The sequence below is a fragment of the Pipistrellus kuhlii genome, unplaced genomic scaffold, assembly GCF_014108245.1.
Source record: "Pipistrellus kuhlii isolate mPipKuh1 unplaced genomic scaffold, mPipKuh1.p scaffold_m20_p_4, whole genome shotgun sequence".
Taxonomy (NCBI): domain Eukaryota; kingdom Metazoa; phylum Chordata; class Mammalia; order Chiroptera; family Vespertilionidae; genus Pipistrellus; species Pipistrellus kuhlii.
The window spans coordinates 32,953,563-32,978,560 of record NW_023425540.1 but is presented as its reverse complement, the minus strand read 5'-3'; the positions used below and the strand labels follow the sequence as shown (position 1 = coordinate 32,978,560).

Genomic DNA, 24,998 nt, shown 5'->3' with positions numbered 1-24,998 from the left:
CTTTCTTGATAAAAACTCTCAGCAAAGTGGAAAGAGAGGGATCATACCTCAACCATATATGATAAACAAACAGCTGACATCATACTCAATGGGCAAAAGCTAAAACCATTTCTCCAAAGAACAGGAAAAGACTGGGATGCCCACTTTCACCATTCCTGATTGATATAGTCTGGAAGTGCCAGCCTTAGCAATCAGAGAAGAAGAAAGAAAAAGCATCCAAATTGGAAAAGTAAAATTGTCATTATTCGCAGATGACATGATACTGTACACAGAAAACCCTAAAGACTCCATCAAAAAAAACTATTAGACTTAATAGTTGAATTTGGCAATGTAGTAGGATACAAAATTAACACCCAGAAATCTATGGCTTTTTTATACATCAATAATGAACTCACAGAAAGAGAAACTAAAACCCATTTACAATTGCACCAAAAAAATTAAGATACCTAGGAATAAACTTGACTAAGGAAATACAAGACCTGTACCTTCCCCTACCTTCCCTCTGAGGGAACCATCTGATCGATGCTTCTCTGTCTCTGGATCTGTTTTTGTTCATCAGTTTATGTTGTTCATTATAATCCACAAATGAGCAAGATCATGTGATATTTAACTTCCTCTGACTGACTTATTGATTGACTGCCTCCTGCACATCCATTACTGGGGATCAAGCCTGCAACTCAGGCATGTGCCCTTGACCAGAATCGAACCCAGGACCCTTCAGTACACAGTTATCCATTGAGCCAAACCAGATAGGGCAAGATCCTTCCTTTTTACAGCAGCATAGTATTTCATTGTGTAAATGTACCACAGGTTGTTGTTTTAAAAAATATATATTTTATTGATTTTTTTTTTTTCAACAGAGAGGAAGGGAAAGGGATAGAGAGTTAGAAACTTCAATGAGAGAGAGCCATCAATCAGCTGCCTCCTGCACACTTCCTACTGGGGATGTGCCTAACTCAGGTACATGCCCTTGACTGGAATCAAACCAGGGACCTTTCAGTCCATAGGCCAAAGCTCTATCGACTGAGCCAAATGTATAAATAAGATATCCACAAACCCTTACTGAAAAGTGACGGACTAAATAAATTTTAAAAATGGGAGAAGTGACCCATTTCCCATGCAGAAGACTTCAGAATAATTTGTGTAGGTACATCTCCTTTGGAGAGCTGGAGCATTAGTCTCCATTTCTTAAAGTGTGGTCAATTATATGTTATGGAAAGGGGCATTCCAACGGAAGGAGTGACTTTACATAGATAAATACTACCTCTGCCAGTTGACCGACGAAGAAAGAAACTATAAACTATTTTTGAGTAAAAATGCAGGAGAGAGATAGGTAAAACATAGATGATTCCTTATCAAAGACTGCATGTGTGTAGGTGCACTTCTACAGGGAGGGGTATTTAACAACCCATATTTTGGTGATAAATAGGTGGTGGAAATTAAGGAATTTAGGCAATTCTGTATTGTTTGAATTCTTTACATAAAGAATGAACTGGATGTATAAACAGAAAAAGTGCTATAGTTAATTTCTTTTAAAGAGGAAGGGATAATATATGTAGACTATTGCTATGTATTGTAATTCTTAAGTAAATTAGTATTAGTATACTCTTCAATTTGGAAAGACTTGCATCCAAGATTCAATTTCAATTATTCTTCAATGAAATTACAGTTTTATAATTACTAACAAATTTTGTATTAACATCAGTATAAAGGATACTGGATCCCCATAGATCAGAGTAAAGTAAATGTAATATATAATTATCATATTTGAACTTACCATGTACTCTTCGCTTTCTTCTCTGTAATCGTCCAATTCCTTATCCAGACGAGAGAGTTCTCTATTGATCTCATCAAGTTCTGCTTGTAAGCGCTTGTATTCCTGCAGGCCAGTGTCAAAACTTCTCTTATAGACTTGTCTTTGTTGATCTGAAGTGATAGGTGGATATTCCCTAAAAATGGAGTGAAAAAATGACTACGTGCCCTTTAGCAGACATAAAATCCAGTGTTTCTTCCTCAAAGATAATAGGGCTGATGGGATGTGGAGAATGACATTCTTCTTTTTATAGCTGATGGGGAGAGGAAGATGGGCTACAACTAGTTCTCTTAAGAAGAACTATACTTTATACATCACTGGTCATGTTGTATGTATATATTTTTTTTAATAAAAACTATTCCTACATAATTTTGGGAAATAAGTTAAAAGTAACTTATGAAATTTAAGGTTCAAGTTCTAAGAACTCACTTATTCTGCACATACAACACGATAATGCAACTTATGTTTAACGTCTAAGAATTGGTATTATGGCACCCGAGGTGTGTTGTGGTCACTGTGGGGACAGGGTAGCCCACTGGCAGCTGGCTGTTTTCCGCTATCTTCTACCATTTTCAGACTGTTTAGGGTATGGGGTTGGTGTTTTTTTGTTGTTGTTGTTTATTTTTTATCTTGGTCTTGTTTTTCCTAAGGGTAAATAGCTTATTTTAAGTCCTTTGATGATAAAAGTAGACTTTAAAATGTCCATGTATAAAAATGCATGCTCGTTGTACAAATAATCTGGCAATGCACTGAACTAAAAAAAAAAAAAAAAAAGCCCTGAGATTCTGAATCACTGTATCTCTCAATATAGCAGCTGTTCTTTACACATGCAGGCAATGCTCTTCACCCCTAATCCACGGAGGAAACACTGAGTTGTTTCACAGAACTACAGATCTTCTTAGGAATATGGAATTTCAAATTTTAGACCTACGTCAGCCTAATACCTTCATTTTGCAGAGAGGATAAATTAAAGGATTTGCTCAAAAGGGAAACAAGAATCTAGAATTTCTAAAAGTTTTCATTTAAATCTTCTATGATATAAGTTAAGCAAATATTTCACAGGTAGATGGCTGAGCTAGGCCAAAAAACCCTTAAGGAGAGAAGGGAAATGAGGTCTGAAAAACCCTAGTGTGTAGGGGATTTCAAACCACACACACACCACACATCCATAACACCTTGAGAAGCAATGTTTTCATTCATCACCATTCACACCACAAATGTTTCTGATTTGAGTCCCATTCCTCACAATACTTGGGCATAAAAGGGCTACATCAAACACGAGTATAGCTGGTGCTGATTGATGGCCTATAACAAAACTGTTGACACACACACAAAAGGAACTTAACCTCAATCTTGGCCAGAACACTAAATTGGCTAACAACTGTTTACAGAACTGTTTTCCAAAATCCTTTGGATAAACTTTTAAAAGAATCTCTGGTGCCATCGTGGAAGCTTAAAAATGCCGAAGCAGAGCCACGGCACAAGCCTGGGAAACTTATAATCAGTAAGATGAAGTTCCTCTGTGCGTGTATGTAATTTATTCAAAGGCCTTTCTTGAGTCATTATTGACAAAAGTAAGAGTCCTGGTGAAGTTTATCAGCCATGTGTGGGGGCCATGTAAGACATGATTACAGCCAAACATATCCCCTCCATGGTCCACCTTCATTACGGACGAGTACTAAGAAAAAAAACATAAAAGACCAATCTCCAGTCCTGGTTGGCCAAGAAAGGAATTATACCCCAGTTTAGGATGCAACAGCTCCCCAAGGCCAATATCAAATGTGCAGGTGGTTCCCACAAAAGAGGCGCCGTGTACCTGATCCAGTCCTCCTCCAGCTCATCGCAGGACTCGCCGCCAGTCGTGTAGTCTGTCTCGTAGTGGTCTTGCTCTGGCCTCTTCGACTTTCCCGGCCTTCTCTTTGTGGGAGCCCTTTTGGACGGGGTCTCAAAGTTGCCATCGCTGCCGTAATGAGGCTGCCTGAAGTCATCCACCGGGGAAGTCACTGGCAGCTCCTGCACCACTTCTGGCACCCTAATAAACAGGAATGTGTTCTCAGTGATCGCTGGGCACCCGACAAGCCTTTGCCAGTGCGCTGTCAGCACAAAGAGCAGCAACGGTAACTTAGGAGATCTGCGTGGAGGTGCATTCACTCGAGCAGCTCATATGCTCAACACTGAGGGGCCCCCCTGGCATCCTGCATTCAAGGTAGCACCAGGTCAGATCCTCTAATACACACGGGAAGATTTAAGGTTCCTGTGTAAGAGGAGCCCAGTTGTAAACCTTTTAAGTAAAATAGATCTAAGCTTTCATTTAATTTAGGCTGGTCTGGAAGACAGGCGTGCCTGACTTGAGCTGAGCTGGGGATCTACTCCACGAAAGGCTGTCAGGAAAACAATGGCCATGATTCTTTTCCACACACTCTTTGAGTTCCGTGGCATGCTGAGTAGAGAAGAGGGATGCACACGCATCTCTACCTTTGGAAGCTGACTCACAGAGATGGGCCTTTGTATTAATCTTAGACTCCTTTACATCAATTTCCTTTTCAAGACGTCTCAAAAAAAACTAAAAATTAAAAAAAAAAAAAACACTGAAAAGCTTTATACAGTAACAGATGAAAAGGCTCATGTAGACTTCTTTTGTAAAATTGCTTTGTTAATCCTGAAGCCACATGGAATGAATGGAACAGAGGAGTTACCATTACACTTTTCTTTTTTAAATATATTTTTATTGATTTTAGAGAGAAAGGGGGAGACAGAAACATCAATGATGAGAATTATTGATTGGTTGCCTGCTGCATGCCCCCTACTGGGGATCAAGGCCACAACCCAGGCATGTGCCCTTGGCTGGAATCAAACCCGGAACCCTTCAGTCCCCAGGCTGACACTCTATCCACTGAGTCAAATAGGCTAGGGCTACACTTATTTTTCTGATGCAATTGTTCAGTATTGAATCAGGCTTTTCATTGCCCGTAATGTTTCAGCCACAAGCTTACAGCTGAAGCCTAACATGGAATAAAATACCCAGAGCTATGGCAACTGTATCCCACTTCTGAGTAACAGGAACGCAAAGCTTCCCTTTCACCTGTGGCCAAGCTGGAGAAGGGCAAGAGAAAGGGCAGGAAGGCAAGGCAAGCACCTGAGACTTCCCAACCTCAGCCTTGCTGTTCAAACCAGCCACTAAAGGTGTTTGAAGATTTTCGCTTATTTCTTTCAACTTACCATAACTGTAATCTTGAGTGTTATCTACAAGGTTTACTCTCTTTCCTAGGTGACCCAGAACTGCCTGACTCTGTTGTCAAAAGTCTAAAGGTGTGTATGCGTTTGTAGTTGGGGGTGGCCGTAGTATTTATTTTTTTCTTTCCAAATTTATCCAGGTTAGCATGGCTTTATGTGCTAAGTGAATGCTACCTCTAAAGGGAGGGAAAATGTGACTTTCTCCATGAGTTAATAATTAAGCAAGTTCCTAGACACATTGCCAAAATTGCCAGGCGCCATGCATGCTTCTTGCTTGGAGATGACAAACAAAACCTTTAGCTTTCATTGGCTTTGAGAGGCTGAGTGCCAGGAGGGAAGGAAACGAAAGGGCAAGAGAAATTAAAAAAAAAAAAAAGGCAACATTAAAGCAGGCTTCCCACTAATTTTTTATTAGTATTGATATTATAAATCTTTACCTTGGAAGTTTTCCAACTATCCTCTTCCCACACCCTTTAAAATACTAAACAGTAACATACTTAATATAGCATAAAAGCTAAGAACAATTTGCTTAGTAGTAAAAGAATACATAAATTTAAGAACTAGGGAATATGTGTACTCTTGATAATCTTCTAACCTACTTTTTTAAAAAAATATATATTTTATTGATTTTTTTTACAGAGAGGAAGGGTGAAGGATAGAGAGCTAGAAACATCAATCAGCTGCCTCTTGCACACCTCATACTGGGGATGTGCCCACAACCAAGGTACATGCCCTTGGCCGGAATCGAACCTGGGAACCTTCAGTCGACAGGCCGACGCTCTATTCACAGAGCCAAACCGGTTAGGGCTTCTAACCCATTTTTAGATGCGAGTAAGATTAGGTCAAAATCCACATAACCCAGAACAGTAACCGGCAGTACTCTTTCCTCAGTATCCAACTCAGTCTCCCAGGTCTGGAAGTGCCCCTTTTGTAGCTTTTGGGTTGTTCCTTCTTACTCACTTGTTTTATTCTCTCTCACACACCCTCACATGCCTTTGCTGCTATCTTGCCATGACTCTCAATGTAGTCATTGTGCACTTTCTTCCGCCCTGTCAGTCTGCCGCCTCCACGAGAGCATGGACTTGGTATTCCCAGGGCAGCTGGCCCAGGACTGTGTGCATGGCAGGTGTTCAAGGTAATTACTCACCTAAAAGCAGTCACATGAGTCCTGTTTTCTGATGACACCCAGTATCAATGGGGGAGAAACAATGCACAATTAATACCCGTGTCTCAACTGTCAGAATGATATCCATTGTTTTTCTGGTGTCCCCAAAAAAATGTTCACACACTTTTTTCTGATAGGTCAACTGATGTTTTTTTACTTCTCAGATTTAACTCATTGGAAGGACTAATTATTCAGTATATACGGTATACATTTTTGGGGGACACCCTATATATGGTGTTTAGAATGGTCACCATTAATGGGGGGGATAACTAATCCTTGCTAATCACAGAACTTCATCTTCCTGACCATGGGATGACAATGATCTAAAAGGCCAATCAGAATATTTTTTAAAGTATATTTTATTGATTTTTTTTTTTTTACAGAGAGGAAGGGAGAGGAATAGAGAGTTAGAAACATCAATGAGAGAGAAACATCGATCAGTTTCCACCCGAACACTCCCTACTGGTTATGTGCTGCAACCAAGACACGTGCCTTTGACTGGAATCAAACCGTTGAGTCCACAGGCTGAAGCTCTAGCCACTGAGCCAAACCAGTTAGGGCCAATCAGAATCTTTCCAATAGACTGATATGCAAGCTTTTGGGGGGGGGGGGGGAGTTTCCTTTTTTAAAATATGTTTTTATTGATTTTAGAGAGAGAGGAAGGGGGAGAGAAAGAGAGGAGAGGAGGGAGGGAGAGAGAAAAGCACTGATTGGTTGCCTCCCACAAGCACCTGCAACAGGGATCAAACCTAAAACTTGGGCATGTCCTCTAACTGGGAGTGGAACAAGCCACCTTTCAGTGCATAGTACAACGCCCAATCCATTGAGCCACACCTGCCAAGGAGGAATTTTCTGATGGGAACTTGGATAACCCATCCTGTTCCAAGGGAAGCTGTACTGAGAATAAAGACAACATAGCGACAAGAGCCCTGATATCTTCTGGACCCTGGATATGCCATGCCTGTCACAGACCCATCCCTGGGCCAGTGAATTCCTACGACTTGCATCAAAGTCCTAACAGATTACTCCATCAGCCTATTTGTTACCACCAAACAACGGGCTGTCTTACTTGTCGCCCTAGGGTGTCATCCTGCCTTGAAAGTTCTCTGTAGTGTCCACACTCAGCTCCCTTGGTTTATTAGGGTTAATTCACCCCGGGTGTGGACAGGACACGAGGGAGTGTACCTAACAGGGCTCTCCCAATGCTCTTAGGAAGGGTCAAGAGGCAACCACCTTCTGCTGTCACCTAATCCAGGATTAAGTCCATCTACCCTGAAATTCTAACGCACAGGACATTAAGATGAAGAGGAGCCAGACACGAGAGTATGTTTGTGATTTCATTAAATAAATATTCCATGGTGATAGGCATCCAAATAGGGGGGCGGGGGATGACAGAGGACACCAGAGGACCTTTTGGGGTGCTAGAGATGTCTCTCTTGGGGTGGTGGTGATGACTTCAGTGTTCTTCTGTGAAAATTCATCAGTCTGGCTGAAACCGGTTTGGCTCAGTGGATAGAGCATCAGCCTGCGGACTGAAGGATTCAGGGTTTGATTCCGGACAAGGGCATGTACCTTGGTTGCGGGCACATCCCCAGTGGGGGGAGGTGCAGGAGGCAGCTGATCGGTGATTCTCTCTCATCGATGTTTCTAACTCTCTATCCCTCTCTCTTCCTCTCTGTAAAAAATCAATAAAAATATATTTTAAAAAATTCATCAGTCTGTATACTCAAGATTAGTGCCCTTTACTAAGTGTACATTATGCTTTTGGGGGGAAAAAATCTTAGTGTTGAGGAACCGTGGACCTCAGACACAATGCTCCCATTCTAACACCGTCTCTGCCTACCAAAATAGCAAGGAGGAGAGCTGCTCATGGGCTCTCAGCACCTCAGGAAGCCTGCGGAAAAACAGACTATGACTCAGTGTGCACCTCTCCCTCCATGGCCGACGCACTCTGAACCCGCCACAATTCCTATTACTCCCCGGACACTCGACAATTCCTATTACTCCCGGGAGGCGGCCAGTCTCTTCTTCCATCACCACCACACACAGCAGGTGCTGCGCCATGGGATTCGCTGTCACGTTTGTATCCCTTAGCACCATTCCCCTCCTCCCACTCTGGGTTCTAAAATTAAGCATCACATTTGCATTGCCAAGACCTTCAAAAAAGTTCCAGGGTGTAGGTTGGGAGTATAAACTGGTACCACCATTATGGAATACAGTTTGACCACATCTATCAAAATGAAGTACGCAATTTCTTTTAGTCCAGCAATTCTACTTTTAACATTTTTCCTCCAGATACATTCACATATGTGCAAAGTGATAAGTGTGCAAGTTTATTCCCTGCGGCGGTTTGTAATCTCAAAACATTGGGGGACAATTGTGCATCGATATGGGAATAACAAAAGAAGTTACTGCTGGAATATTATGCAGCTATGAAATAGATCAGTAAACTCTTTGTATACCAATATGAACATTCTCCAAGATACAGTGCTAACAAGGCATTTAATATGCTAGTATTTTTTAAAGAAAAAACACACCAATATTCATATTTGGCCAGCATATTTTACTTAAAAATAACCTCTGGAAGGATATAAAAGAAACTGGTAATACCAGCTGCCTCCAGGGAGAGGAACCAGAGATCTGTTTTGTCCCTTTTCAGTTTTACTTATGAATGTATTGGCTTACTTAAGAATAAGTAAGATTTTTAAATTGATCTAAATGAATTTGAAAATATCTTGGTTTTCATGAAAATGGACAACATGTGGGAATGCTATGTAACCATGCAGGTCTTACAATTAATTTAGAAGCATAGCTGGTCACATGCATTATAGGTTTTTGCCTAGGTATGTTTCCAGCTTGCAAACTCTAAGACCCTTGAGTAAATTATTATCATTTATTTCTAGCCAAAGCTTCCTGTTTTTGTGTGTGTGTTTATTCAGCACTCTAAATGAGTTCTAATAATTATAGGCAAAAGGAGAGACTGAGAAATGCACTTAGCTTTGCTATCAATCAGGAACGCCCTTATACCCACACCTAAACTCAAAACCAGAACTAGGGCAGAGAACCATACCCCTAGCGTGAAAGAACCTAACCCACCTTTACCCATTCCATCATCAGGAGGAAAGCATTTTCTGCTCAGAAGAAGAGAACCCTGCCGCACAGTCCCACCTTTCTTACCTTCCCTGTAAGCCTCGGCATCCACCTACCATGCAAAGATCAGCCTCCAGCCTTTATGCAAACTGATGGATTTTTTTGTTTAAGGTAAATGGTACAAAACAGTAACAAAACAGTGCAAGTGTTTATGTTTTAGACTCATTCTATCAAAAGAAGCTGCTACTCACGGAGTTGACTTATAGGATGATTCCGGATACAGCCTCTTGTCATTCACTTTGCCGTTGGAAGAGTAGGCCACGGGGCTGTACACCCTGTCCACGTAGTCCGACGGGGGAGGAGGCATGTCTTGTGTGCCTGCAGAGACATTCTTCACCTAAAGAAACAGCCCCGGGGAGACAGCTATTAGTTAGCCTGTAATTTAAAGGGGGAAGAAAAAATACATATAAAATGATCTAGTATTTATTGGGCTCATTAAATACGATTAATTGCCTTGTAATTGGCATGATTGCCTTGTAATTGGCTGTCAAATCAGTATTTTTACAAACACATAAAGGTGCTATTGCTGTAGTCTAACAAGTCCAGAATGAATTACAAAGAAGAAGAAAACTCACCAATTACCCAATTCTCATCCTGGTGTGTTTAGGTGGAATAATTATCCCTGGTAACTGCCTCTCCCCCATGTTAGGAAGACCAGTCCCATTTTACGTAGGTCAGGACTGCGTTAGTGTGAGAATTTTCATTTTTAACAAGTCCTAAGGACCACACTTGGAACACCTCTTAGCTAGGGCAAAGGACATTGTTCTTCTTAACCCATTCACCCTAAACATGGACCACTAAAACCACAGAAGAAATTAAGAAGCACAAACTGATTTCTGCTATAATTCTTTGAGATTTGTGTATTCTCCCTCGACATAAATGCTCAATGGCACTATTACCAGTAGCCTGTACAGTACAGTCCCATCCTTGCTGTCCCTCTCTGCTCACCTATAAGTGAATTTGTACTAAGAAGGAATATATATTAGGCATTATGCTTTGTTAACATGAAAGGTTTCTTACCAAACCTTGGGGGGAAGATTTTAAATATAATAAGCATAGACAATTAGATTCTCAACATTGTTAGAGTTCATGAAGCAGAGCCAACACACTTTAAATTTCACCTAAAAATCTTAGCACAATTGATTAAAAGTAACTGCTAGATTTTGAGTAGTTTCAAAGTAAAGGAATAAAATAAAGCATGGGGGGGAAACATTAAAAATAACTCCATAGGCCCTGGCCGTAGCTCAGTTGGCTAGTTGTCCCGATAAGCCAAGATGGCAGGTTTCCATCCCTGGTCACATACAAGAATCAATCAATGAATGCATCAATAAGTGGAACAACAATTCAAGGTATTTCTCTCTCTCTCTTTCTCAAATCAACCCATAAATAAAGTTTTAAAACTCCATAAGCTATTTCTGAGAAAAAGAACAACTTTTCAATATTAGGTAGGGTGGGACTAGTTAGCTGGGTGATAGCACCAGACTATCTGGGCTTACTCCAGATCTGCCAACTACAAATTCTAGAAAGTCTCCGTCTGCTCATCTGGAAGAAATGCAGGAACTTCTTACTTCATCAAGTTGTTTTGACAATTAAGTGACACGACAAGGTATCACATTTAGCACAGTGCCTTTAAGAACACAGTAAAAACTGGGAAGATGCTGGGTTTTGGCATTAAAGCCATTGGATCTAAACGAAGAATTGTGTAAGTATTTGAATGTGATGGAAGACGTTTCATTGGATTACTTTGCTATTATGCATCCTTGCAATCGGGCTCAGTGTCAATACAGTGTATTTCCTTGCAACACACCCACTTGACGTCTTGTTTCCCAGGGTATTTCCTTGCAACACACACACTTGACGACTTGTTTCCCGTTAAGCACAGCATTACAACATGAGCTGTTTGTTCTTTTCCTATCACTGCAATGCCACAGCCCGAAATATTTATTTACCCACCCCTACAAGGCCGTAGAGGTCTCCTTGATTGTTTGATAGTCCTGTGAGTCAGAAAAGAATGGGATCATTTCCTCCTGGAGTGGAGTTTGGCAGCAGCTGGGAAGCCGGTGGGTGGGTTGCCAAGGAGTGTGCTAAGATCCCACCACAGGGGGCGCGGGTGGGAACCATTCTTGGCTCCCCACATGAATTCCTCAGGACTCAACAAAGGCCTATTCTCATTCTGGAGACTTCAGAGTGCAAAAAGGCTTCCTTTTCTTTACAACCCATGTCACACTCCTCCAGGTTCTTTCCCCCTTCACAACTTGAGCAGAGGGCTCAAAGCTTGGAGATTTCCTACGGACTCTGACACACCAGAAACCAAAACTTGACAAAAGGTGCCTGGGTGTCCCTGTAGAGACTTATTACTGCCTGGAATGGAATGTCCTTCCTCCTATCTTTGCCAGCTAATCCTTAATTGGGCTTCAAGTCTTGGCTCCCGACCAAGCAGTAGTAATGTCACTACCTCCTGGAGGCCTTCCACCTGTGTCCCTGCGCCTATCTATCCTCCCATCTCCTCAAGCACCTGTGCCCACAGACCTCCCACCCACCACTGCACTTACGCACTGTGGGAACCACTGTTTGCACACAGTAGAATGGCTTGCTCCCGTATCTCTAACTTCAGTAGGCAGTCGACTGTTCTAAAAGCCACCACTGTCTGCCTGCTTACCATGTGCCAGACACTGAACTCATGCATTATTTAGTAAGCACAGCCTTAGAGGTAAATACTATGATTCCTTTTTCAGAAACGAGGAAGCTATGGTTCAGAGCGCCAGACAACTTTCCCAGAGACCTCTGCCTAGTAAATGGCAACGTGGAATTTAAACGCAGGGCTCACTGGAAAGCCTCTGCCACAACCCACCACCTCTCCCGGGGCGGCCCCCTGCCTTCTCTTGGGTCTCCAAAGCCCAGCACAGTACCTGGCACAAACCAGGAACCCAGAGTTTGCTGCACAGAGGTTAACTCACTGCTGCTCTACATTGTGTATAGCCAAACACCGTATTAAATGAGCTGCTCTGTGCTGACCTTTGTCTCTTAGCAGGACAGGACTAACTTGTCTACTGACTTCACTATCCAGCAGGTCTTTGGATACTCAAACCTTTTTTATACGTATGCACACAAAAAATTCCAAGGTACTGTTTGTTTTGGCAGAGCATGTACTAAAATTGGAATATTACAAAGAAAATTCATTAAAAACCCCCTGCCAAGCATGTCAAACACACAATGCAATATACAGGTGATGTATATAGAATTGTACGCTTGAAACCTGTAAGATGTTATTAATCAATGCCCCCCCAAAAATTTTTTATTTATTTATTATTTTTATTGATTTGAGAGAGAAACATCCATTTGTTGTTCTACTTATTTATGCATTCACTGGTTGATTCTTGTATATGCCCTGACCAGGGATCAATCCTGCAACCTTGGTATATTGGGACGATGTTTTCAGCAACTGAGCCACCCAGCCAGGGCTCACCCCAAAATTTAATTTTTTAAAAATCCCAGTAAAGACTCAGAGAAGAATAAAAAGCAGACCATGTCCTTAAAATGAGCTTAAGGGTACAGAGCAGTGGTTCTCAACCTTCCTAATGCCTGCGACCCTTTAATACAGTTCCTCATGTTGTGGTGACCCCCAACCTTAAAATTATTTTCGTTGCTACTTCATAACTGTAATTTTGCTACTGTTATGAATCATAATGTAGATATTTGTGATTTCCGAGGGTCTGAGGCGACCCTGACAGCGGTTCTCAACCTGTGGGTCTCGACCCCTTTCACGTGGGTCGCCTAAGACCATGGAACATGGTGGGTGACCAATGGCAACTGTGGGGACTGATGGAGTGAGGGGATGAGGAGGCGGGGAGGCAGGGAACTCTGACTGCCAGTCAGGCCTAGGGACCCTACCCGTGCACAAATTTCATGCCCTGGGCCTCTATAATATTTATAAAATAAAGAGTAAGGTCATTTCCCCCTTTTTATATTTCACTTTTTCGGGGGGGGGGGGGAGCTAAAAAATACTACTTTTTCTCACAGTACCCATGCAAAATGAGTACAAACCTGATGCCCTGAAAGGACAGGAGAAGGAAGGGGAAAGCCCCAGTGTGCAGAGACCAGGATTTAGTAATTTCTATAGGGAGTCCTCACCCTGTGCGTCCTATTCGGACAAAAAAGATTTCTGAGCTTCATGGTTATTATTGATAGGATCCCCACCTAGCCAGCCCACAAGACTCAATGATGTAAAGTTGTTTTTTTTAATAAAAAACAACCCACACACAAACAAAACCCCACCATTTTAATCATTGTAATAAATAAAATCTGTTTAACGTTTTAGAACCTGAGAAAAACTAGGCTTAATTCTAAGCAGCAAATGGTGAACAGTTTTCCTCAAGTAACCTTGGGACAGCTCTGAGCAATCAGAAGCAGAAGTAAAAACACAAATGAAGAAAGACTTGGCTTCTAACTAAGTGCTGAGAGGAAAAGTCTGAGTGCCAATCATTCCAGAAGCCCAAGGCTGCAATTGTTGCTCTGAAGCACGGAGGAGCCTGGGAGGCCTCCCAGGGCCCCTCCCTCCAGGGCCTTGCGGAGGGGAGGAGGCCGGTGTGAAGGGGAGGCAGGGGAGCTGCGGGCAGCAGAAATCCACCCAGCAGGGCCCAGCCAGCTTCCCTTATCTGGGATCTGCTGGAGGAGTCCTGGTCCTAGTGGCACCCGCACCCCACACGCAGACTGTAGAAGGGAAAGATAAGGCAACAGAAGGAAAGACATGCTGAGGAAAAAGACACCTAAGCAACCAAAAAACTGATTCAGACACACTCTGGAGACTATATTCTAACAGGACAAGCGCTCACACCGACCTTGTTTAAGTAATGTGAACAACTACTTCAGGCGAGGCACAGGGGAAATCTTACTAAGATACGTATTTCAATCCCAGAGAAGAACAAGAGTGTTTCTGAAATGGCAATGTGAAATAAATTCAAATAAAATAATTCCAAAAGGTCTTCACAAGAGGTAATTATGAGGACTAAATTTTATTCAAAATTTAATTCTACTCCTATGAAGAGTTCTGATTATGCCACTTGTGTGTGTGGGGACACACACACACACACACACACACACACACACCTTTGTAACCACCTCTAACACTCCTTGGGGAATTCATGAAAATATCCTAAATCCCTGTGGGGTGCTAAAGGGAAAACTGGGGGTGGCTCTATTCAATCCTGTCAACATTGTGCCTTCCTGAGCTGGGGGTGGGGTGGGGGGGAGGGGGCGGGCGCCAAGACAGATGTACTCAATCCTGTGTGGGAAGGCTATTGAGTCATGCCCAGCCTCCCACCCTGACCCTTCTAAGTCACAGATGGGATTAATTAAAAATATAATGTTCTAGGGCCCTTTGAAAGTCTTTTCTCCCGCAAAACACAGTTTGGGGAAACCACTTCTTTCCATGCAAAACTTCACATGTCATTAGGAATCAGTACAAGCAAAAAAGGAGATTTCACAGCCATTCCTCATGTTCATTCTCAGTTCACAAGAGGGAACAGAGGCAGGCTCCACCTGCATCCAACTCACAGCAATCTGACAGGTCACTGCCTCCAAGAACAAGAGGAAAGTTCACCTGTTATGTATTTATGACCCGCCTACTCCTCACCACTGCCGGAGCAGATACAATTATCTCCACTTTCAGATGCGGAAACTGAGCCTCTACGATTAAATTAATTTGCTCAAGGTCACACACAAAGTGATGTGGTAGACGGGACTTGAACCCTAGTCCACCTTTTCTCACTTAACAAACTGCAACCTCGGTAATTTCAATACAGCTTGGTGTGCCTATCTAGTCTGGATACTAACTAGTCCCTGTAACAAATGGCGTCATTCTCTTTGCCTCAGCTCCTCACCACACCCTATGAGATGTATCCATTCTGAAGAGCCTTCCTTGCCTTTTAGACAAAAGTGAAAGCAGCTTCTGACACAAAATGACTGTGAGCCTGTGCTCCAGTCACCAGGTGCCTTTGTTGAGGTCTGAGTGTAGAAAACGCCCCGCCCCCACCCTCCCAGAAGGGGAACAGAAGGGCCACAGAAGGGCCTTGCCTGCTTGGTAATTACAGTGGAGAAAGATCAGACACCAGAGGGAGGAGTCCCTTAATCTCAAAGTACCATCTCCAGTTTTACAACCTGCGTCCACTTTCAGACCAGGACGTGGCCCAACTTGTTTTTCCTGTTTTCTGAGATTATACCCACAAGATGCTCCCCCAACGAGAGCCTCAAAATTGCCTCTGGAAAGTTCCCTCAGACTTTTCTCCAGGCTGGGCCTCCGGAAGGCAGAGGTTCCCGAATGCACTGATCCCACCAAGGGAGAGCTGGTGGGCAGGTCTGAGCCCCCGTCCGATTCATTTACTGCTGATCAGGTGGCACCGAGGAGTTAGCAAACAGCGTCCCCAACCGAGGTTCATGCAGCCGGTGGGGAAATACTAACATATACCAACAGATGAATTCTGAAACTCCCTAGGAGTCGATGAATTGTTAACAGAGCTTTGGAAGAGGGTGAGCTGGAGAAACCTTATCCTAAGGGAGTGATAACATTCAGGGCCTCCTTGCTCTAGAAACGGAAGTCCTGGTGCAGACTGTATTTTAATACTCGTGTATCTTATGCCAGCGCTCCCCCAACGGCATGCCACTGGGCCCGGAACACCTTGGCTCTCACAGCCCTGGTCAGTCACCATGTGGGGTTCCAATCCCCTCATTTCCTCCAGGACTCTGTACAATGTGACCATGATGTGGAAAAGGCCCCGTGCCTACCCTAACCCAGTGCAGCGTGGCTCTGCAGGGCAGGGGTTCCCAAAGTGCGGCCCCCAGACCCGCAGTATCCACGTTACTTGGGGAAACTCGATAGAAATGCAGAATCAGAGGTGTGGAAGGGGAGTGAAGTGACGATTCTCGGGGGGAAAGGGGAGCTGGGGATGTGGGAAGAGACTGAACATAAACTGTGCACCTATGGATGAGGACAATGACGGGTGGGGAAAGGGCAGAGTGTGGGGTGGGAACCTGGTGGAGGGGAGCAACGGAGGGGAGAGGGGAAAGAGGAACATCTGTAATAATATGAACAATAAAGATTAAAAAAAAAGAAGAAGAAAGAAAGAAAGAAAGAAAGGAAGGAAGGAAGGAAGGAAGGAAGGAAGGAAGGAAGAAAAAAAAGAAAGAAATGCAGGCTCCCAGGCACTATCCCAGAGCTACTGAATGAGAAATCCTGGGGGTGGGGCCCAGCAAGCCGTTTTAACCATTCCTCCTGGTGATTCTGATGCTTGTAAGGTTTGAGAACCACTGACCGAGGCAGACAACGGTCCCATGTGGACCATTATACTATTACCTATCGTTAGTTCTAAGTGGTGCTTGAAATCTAGGAATTCCTGCTTTCAGAGAGCCACAAAGACATCACCAACTTCACCACATACTCCCCTCCCACTGCATCTTCCATTACAACTCTTACCCCGGCTCCCGGGAGGCCCTGGCCTGCTCGCCTTCCCACCCCTTTCACTCACAGGAGTGCCCGACAGACAGGGCCTCAGTACTCCGTGCTGGTGGGTACTAAAAGTCAAGAGCCAGATAGGGCACTTCCACTTTTGTTTCATTTTGACTCATCTGAGGCCACAGGTAACAGTATACCAATATAGCACACCAGTAGTCAGAAGCCCTGTAAAATGGCTGCTTTGACATTAAAGAATGGTTGTAGGGGCTGAAAATTAAAAAGCTATTCAGCCCTAGCCCATGTGGCTCAGCAGCTAGAGTGTCTGTGGGTGCACCGAAGAGGCTCGGTTTTGATTCCTAGTCAAGGGCACATACTTGGGTTTCAGGTTCAATCCACAGTCCCAGTCCAGACATGTGCGAGAGGCAACCAATCGATGTGTCTCTCTCACATTGATGTTTTTGTCTGTCTCTCTGCCCCCTCCCTTCTACTCTCTCTAAAAATCAATGGGAAGCTGGGACCAGTTTGGCTCAATGGATAGAGCGTCGGCTTGGGGACTGAAGGGTCCCGGGTTTGATTCCGGTCAAGGGCATGTACCTTGGTCAAGGGCATATCCCAGTAGGGGGTGTGCAAGAGGCAGCTGATCGATGACTCTCTCTCATCGATGTTTCTAACTCTCTATCTCTATCCCTTTCTCTCTGTATAAAAATCAATAAAATATATTTTAAAAAATAAATAAAATAGTTTAAAAAATAAAAAATAAAAAATAAAAATCAATGGGAAAAATATCCTTGGGTGAGGATTAACAACAACAGATGAAAGCTATTCAAATTTCTTCAGATGTCTAATGCTGATTACCACCATTGCTCAGTCCCAGTCATCTACACCATCTATATCTGTTTCCCCCATCCTGTGTAGGAGATGTTATTCAGGTCTGCTTATACCCTTTCAGAAAAGAAAAAAAAAAGTTCTTATCAGAACTTGTAGCTAGCTTATAAGCTTATAAGTAAGAGGAAAATTAAGTTAAACTTCAACCAATATTAAATGTACTTACTTTTTGGGTCCTCTTAGCCAAGTTCCCGTATTCACACTCATCATTGCAAATGCTAACAATTGCTACTCTAGCGAAAATGTACTGGGCATTAATAAAATATGTGCTGGTCCAGACTGACCTAAGCCCTTTAATTGTTACAGAATCAGCCAATCTGTAGGTGGAACTTGTATTTTCCCCAGCTATACGTGAGGAACCTTTTAAATAAACAAAGTGACAGTCTTCATCACCACAAAGAACAATGAGGAGCCCTGTCCCTTCTCCACACCCAGCCAGCTCATCCTCACTAGCTCCTACCTTGTCAGGTAAATCCTCAGAGCAATGCTGCATAAATGATGTGACACAATGTCAAAGGCTTAGAAACTTCTAGAAATAGAGCTACCTAGATAACAAACTTAGCTTTAAGTATTTCCTACTTAAAAATAGAATATTTTCCAAAGGATTTTTAAAAAATTAATTTTGAGAGAGAGGAAGTGAGGAGAGAGAGAAACATCAATGTGAGAGTGAAATACCAATGGGCTGCCTCCTGCACGCTCCCGACTGGGGATCTAACCCGCAACCCAGGCACGTGCCCTGACCGGGAATCTAACTGGCAACCTTTCGGTGCACAGGATGATGGCCAACCAACTGAGCCACTCTGGCCAGGGCTAAAAATAGAATGCTTTAAAACAAATTACTACAATGGAGAAACAAGTTTAAGGCATGCTGTCTCCAAACTTAGCCTATACCTGCTTCTGAAATAATCATGTGGCAATAACAAGAAAAGGTGCAAATTAGCAGACAGGTAGAATATATTCATTGATAGCTGGTATGTTGATCTGTAGTAGAGATAAGCATTTTACACATATATTTTCATTGTAATCTGTTAGTTATACTCAGTATAGTTGACCCTTGAGCAATACAGGGTTTAGGAGTGCCAGACCCCATGAAATCTAATGTTGACCCTCCCCATATGCAGATTCCCAACTATGGATTGAAAATATACTATTTTCTCCAATTCTATTGACAAAGAAAACTGGGTCTCAAAGAGAAAAAAGACACACACACACACACACACACACACACACACACACACACATCAACAAATACAAGGTATAACAGCAAACATAATACTTGTCCTGTAGATTAGAATGTCAAGTCTGAGACAAATTACTTAAGTCATCTGCAAACCTCAGTTTCTCTTATGAGAGTCCAAAAGGATTACTGTAGTTAGGGTACTAACAAGGTGGCTAGCCTGGGAGATTAAAATGGAGTTGAAAACTTCCTATCACCTAGTGACTTGTAACACAGTAATGAAATGATTACTCATGTGTTTGTGATGATGCTGTGTTGTAAAAAAACACCTATGCACTGCTAGTTGTATAAGGGTATAGCACATACCTTTACACCAAATTATGTACAATATACAATACTTGATAATAAATAACAATGATAATGGTTTATTTAGTTACAACACTATACTTGTTATTGTTACTTGAGTGTCCTCTTTCTACTTAAAAAATAATGTTTGCTGTAAAACAGTATGCTATGTTATGTTGGCAGGAACTTCAGGAACTTCAGAGATCTTGCATTTGCTGTGTCTCTTGATTGCACTGTCTCTCATAATTGATTTAATACGTGTTTTGTACAGAAACAGGCTGTTAAGGCCTGTAGCCTAGAAGTTATACGTTATACCATGTAGCCTGGGTGTGCAGTAAGCTATGCTATCGAGATTTGAGTAAGTCTACACTACGATGCTCACAAAGATGAAATCGCCTAAGGCGCGTTTCTCAGAACTTATCCCCATCGCTCATCAATGACTGACTGTACTTTCATTCACAAAAAGTACCCATTAGTCTTCGGGCTTGAGGACAGACAGAAAAAATAAAGGTCTGTATATTTATTTAAAAGGACCTTTAAACATTTAAAATACAACAATGTTGGCACAAACTTAAGTGAACTTCAAAGAACGAGGTTAACACCCAGTATGCAAACATGGTCTGTTTATTTTACAAAGTACAAGATATACAGAAAGGGGAGGTAGGAAAAAAAACTGAAATTCCCTAGGAAGGCAGAGAAACCATTGTGCTCAAGACTCAGAGACAGGAAATTAGAAAGTTGCACATTTCCTGAGGAGGTCCAAGATGGTGACAGCGGAGGAGGATGCCGAACGTGCCCCTCCCAAGAAGACACTGAGATATACATCTATGTACAGATCAAATACTCCTGAGACAGCAGAGGGCTGGATGCTCATCTGCTGAACAACAGAGAAGGTGGGAAATCGAGGGTGCAAGGTCGAAGGTGCTGGTTTTGAGTTTAGCAAAGCAAACGTGGGGCAGGTGAGGAGAGAATGAAAGGAAAAGCAATACACCTGTGGCTAAAACCACCTCTAAGTAGCTTATCTATAATAATAAAAGTGTAATAATATGCAAATCGACCAAACAGCTGAACAGCCGTCCGGACGACCACGCACCAGGCCAGCCAAGGCAAGTGCAATGCAGTTGGTTGGGGTGGAGGGTTACCATCATCCCACAATCGCCCCACAGAGGGAGGCCCAGGCCACCAGCCAGCAGGGTGATCAATCAGGGGGGCTCCATGATCACCCCAAAGAGGGAGGCCCAGGTCACTGACCAGTGGGCTACAGCAGGTCCTCCCTCTGCGGGGCAATTGATCTTGGAGCTCTTGGACTAAGAGAGGGCACAGCCCGGGCTGAGGGATGCCCCCCCCCCCCCATGCATAAATTTCATGCACCAAACCTCTAGTTTCAAGTACTAGCCTTCCTTATGCGGTTCAATTGGAGAAAAGAAGAGAAAGGGAAAAGAAATAAAGAATTTGCAAGTATCACATAAAACACTACCATGCCAAAATTGTATACCTGCTATATATCAGATGATTCTTTAAGTTTCGTACAGCAAAACAGTTATTTCTACAGAGAAACTATTAAGTATACATCAAACAGCCTCGTCTGGGCTATCAATTTTTCTAGAGATTCAGTGAGGAAGCATTATAAAAATAATGCCTTTTAATAAGCTACATCCTTTCCACTTCATTACCATCATCATCACCTCCGTAAGTTATGATTAGCCTTTGCCAAATTATCAAAAGCACCTGGAACTGACTAACCATTCATGACAGTAAAATCAGACGAGAGCCCAAAGTTCACTGGGACTCTATTATTACTGGCTCTGGTCTCTCGTAAGTCAGTGGGGTTTTTTTTTTTTAAGGCTCTCGAAACCTTAAGTAAATAAACCCAACAGCCAGTGAAAACTGACACGCCCAGAAACTCCCAAGAAACATTTACTTCATAGTTCACAATGGACTGTCCTATTCCATCTGCGTTGGCCTTGCCTGGGGCTAAAGGTTAAAGGAAAACATTCCCTAACACCTTCACACTTTATGGGTGGAAAAACTGAGGAGGGACAAAGAACAATCCATCCTAACAGAGGATTTCTTCAAGGGCAGGGACATACAACTATCATTTCCACGGCATATGCCCCACCAAAATTAAGACTGCTTTATTTTTGCTCCTTAACTAAAAAAATAAATAAAAATTCAGTCCTGGACTGTGCTCAGTTGGAGCACTGCCTCATGCACCAAAAAGATTTCGGGTTCAATTTCCAGTCAGGGCACTTAATCAGATTGCAGGTTCAATCCTGGTCAGGACACACAGAAGTCAACCAATGTTTCTCTCTCACATTGATGTTTCTCTCTCTCTTCCTCTCTCTGTAAAGTCAGTAAAAATATACCTTTCATCTACATTTCTAGAATTCTTCCAACACAAGATGTATGCGATGCTGCAGCTAAAGGAGCCTTGGGGATGATCAATATCTTTACCCCTGACCAGCAATATCCTGGAACCAGTGTCCAGGATTCTCAGCTAACCCTCGTAGAAGCAATCAAGCTGCTCAATAAACCCGATGATGGCAGTTTCTGGGGTTGTTCCCAACATCATCCTAACAAATGATTTCTAAAATACAAAGTCTCACTTCAAACATCTCTAAAGACAGGTTAGGTTTTCAATAACATGCATTGGGGAGATACTTTTGAAGATAGTGAGCTATCTTGGTGAGCTTTCAGCAAATCATATCACATAGGAGGCTACCTACCAGTGGGTAAACAGTATATACAAAAAAGGAAATTGCTCTAATCTCTCTCGGCCTCCTTAAGTACCGTAGTTCATCGATACTGTGAATATTAGTGCAGAACCAGACACTGTGATTCACCAGGCTGTCCTCCATGTAAAAAGCTTAAGACTGCCACCTGCTACCACTCCAAAAACACCCTTTGGCCATCCTGATCCCAGGGATACCTGGGTAATAGTGTTTCCCTCCAAAGGATAAGCAGGAAAGTAAAAGGTGCCTGGGTAGGGGTGGGGAGTTGTGTTAATTCCTTCCACATGATTATTTATTTTTTCACATGATTACCTGAGAATCAATTCATTTTCAGTGCCTAGATCTACTTCTTGAAAATGGAAACCTGATTTTTTACCTTGTAATAAAATAATTTCTCCTTATCCCAACTTCTTTAAAGTAAAACCTGAGACCAAAACTTTTGCTACACAGACAATAATTCTAAGAACAGTTTCACAAAGCAGGAAAGGTCAAGTTCAGAGACAGAAACCTAGGGGTTTAATGGAAGATTGGATGCTTGCTGGGTTTTTTTTTTAATACTTACCCACTCTTCAACATTGGGGGGCTGCTCATCATAAACAGGCTCCTTGTCCCACAAAATATTCGTCTTGTCATACTGGTCCATCTTCCTTCGAGTTTTCACAGCAAAGAATATTATTAAAGCAAAAGCCACAATAACCATGAATCCTAGCACAATGGCAATGGCCTAAAGAGAGTGAAGATAATGATATAATTACATTTTAATCGCTTCCTTCAGTTCAATGCACCCTCTGCAAGTACCTAATCCACCCTTTACAAACACCCTACTGAGTATCTGTGACTTAACTGATACGAAACTGATACAAATGGCTGCATTTTAGAACTATAAAACCTACCCACACTCCTTAACGCTAGTAAAACACACACCCCTTAATTCCATCCTCAGAATACAGTTCATTAACGTTAGGTACTATCATCATCCCCATTTCAGGATTTTACAGGAAACTATTCCCAACAAAAGCTTGAGCACCAAGGGGCGGTATTTTACAGAGGATGGGCCTTACCCGTAATTATGCAGACACAATCTGAGCTATAAATTAGAGGAACCTGGCTAATGATTCATTTAGTCTGGCAGGTTTTTCTGTTTTGGAGTCTTTCATTGACTCACTAGAAAGGGCTCTGTGATGGGGAAACCCTACCCATGACTGTTTTCCTGGGCCGGGAAGAAGGGAAGATGTGGTAAGTGGTCCGCTGGCCCAGGGGCACCTGGAGTTGAGGCACCAGCACTCTGCCCGGGACCTGTGGGTAGCAGGAGGATCTCTTTGCAGCTATCTAACAGTGATATCCTTTCTCAAAGAATACAGGTTTGGGTAGTCAGAGGACTGAAAAGGATGGGGCTGTGGTCAGATGGCAGTACTGACCCTCAGCCCTGTCAACCACAAACATTCTGAAAACCTTCAGTTGCAGGGAAAAACATTTCAGACTTCAAAAGAGGCAAAAGAATGAGAATTCCTGAGTCAGTTAGTAACCCAGAAACATTTTCTGAATATAATTAGGGGGTGATTCATGGCTACTGAAGGAAGGGCTTTCTACCCCACCTGCACGTTTGAATCACCTGGATGGCTTTTAAAAATACTGACTTGCACCCTAAAACTTACAAAACACTTTGAAAGAAATGAAAGATGACCTAAGTAAATGGAAAGACATACTATGTTCATGTATTAGTAGACTTAATGTAAATATGACAATACTCTCCAAATCGATCTACAGATTCAATGCAATCCTTCAAAATTCTAGCTGGCTTTTTTTTTCCCCTCCAGAAATTGAGAAGCAGATCCACAAATTCATATGAAAACACAAGGGACCCAAAATTTAGCCAAAATGATCTTGAAAAAGAACAAAACTAGCAAACTCCCACTTCCTGATTTCGAAACATACAAAGCTACAGTAATCAGGATAGTGAGGTACTAGCATAAGGAAAGAAATATAGATGAATGGAATGAAATTGAGAGTTTAGAAATAAATCCTGACATTTATTATCAATTCATTTTTTACTAAAGCATGGATAATTTAATGGTGAAACAGTCCTTTCAATAAATAATACCAATACAACTGTGCAAAGAATGTTAGACTCCTTCCTCATACTACGTCCTAACTGAGTGGATCACAGACCTAACTGAAAGAGCTAAAATTAAATCTTAGAAGAAAACACAGGAGTAAATCTTTGTGACTTTGAATTAGGTTATGTGCTCTTAGATATTGACACCAAAAGCACAAACAAAAGAAAAAAATCAAATATATCAAAATGAAAGGCTTTTGTGCAGAGAACAATAGAACAATATACAGCAAGTGAAATGAAAATGATAAAATGAGAGAAAATACTTGCAAATCACACATCTATTTCTATTGTATTCAAATATATAAAGAGGTCTTACAACTCAATAATAAAAATACTTGTAGCCCAATTAAAAAATTGACAGATTCTAATAGCCATTTCTCCAAAGAAGATATATGCACAAAGAAAACAAGCTCAACATCATTCATTAGCTGTCAAAGAAATGCAAATCCAAACCAAAATGAGGTGCTACTTCACACCCATTAGCATGGCTGGAATCAGACAGACAAAAACAGTGTTGGCGAGAATGTGCATAAATTGGAATCCTATATGTTTCAGGTAAATTTAAAGTAATGTAACCACTTTGGAAAAGTCTAGCAGTTCCTCAAAAGGTAAGCACAAAGTCATCATAAGACTTAGCAATTCCACTCCTAGATATAGAATCAAGAGAAATTAAAACACATGTTCACACAAAAAACTTACACACAAATGTTCAGAGAGTTATTCCTAACATGCCCCCATCGACTGATGAATAAAAAAATTTGGCATATCCAAATAAAGGACTATGTTATTCAGCCATAAAAAGGAAATGAAGTACTGGTGCCTGCTACAACACGAACCTTAAAAACACTGTGCTAAATGAAGTCAATCATAAAAACCTGCATATATATTGTGTGATTCTGTTTATATAAAATCCAGAATAGGCAAATCTGTACAA

General features: G+C 42.1%; 1 protein-coding gene across 4 annotated transcripts in view; it reads right to left on the bottom strand.

Annotated features, from left to right (window-relative positions):
• The window catches only part of OCLN (occludin), a 44,595-nt gene that overhangs the window by 6,144 nt on the left and 13,453 nt on the right, over positions 1–24,998 (bottom strand). For all 4 annotated transcript variants that reach the window (XM_036408829.2, XM_036408828.2, XM_036408830.2 and 1 more), the window contains 4 exons: positions 22,511–22,672; positions 9,554–9,699; positions 3,630–3,845; positions 1,778–1,949 (listed from right to left, as the gene is read on the bottom strand). In XM_036408829.2, the coding sequence (XP_036264722.1) occupies positions 1,778–1,949; positions 3,630–3,845; positions 9,554–9,699; positions 22,511–22,672 (696 nt within the window). The remainder of the gene's footprint in view (positions 1–1,777; positions 1,950–3,629; positions 3,846–9,553; positions 9,700–22,510; positions 22,673–24,998) is intronic.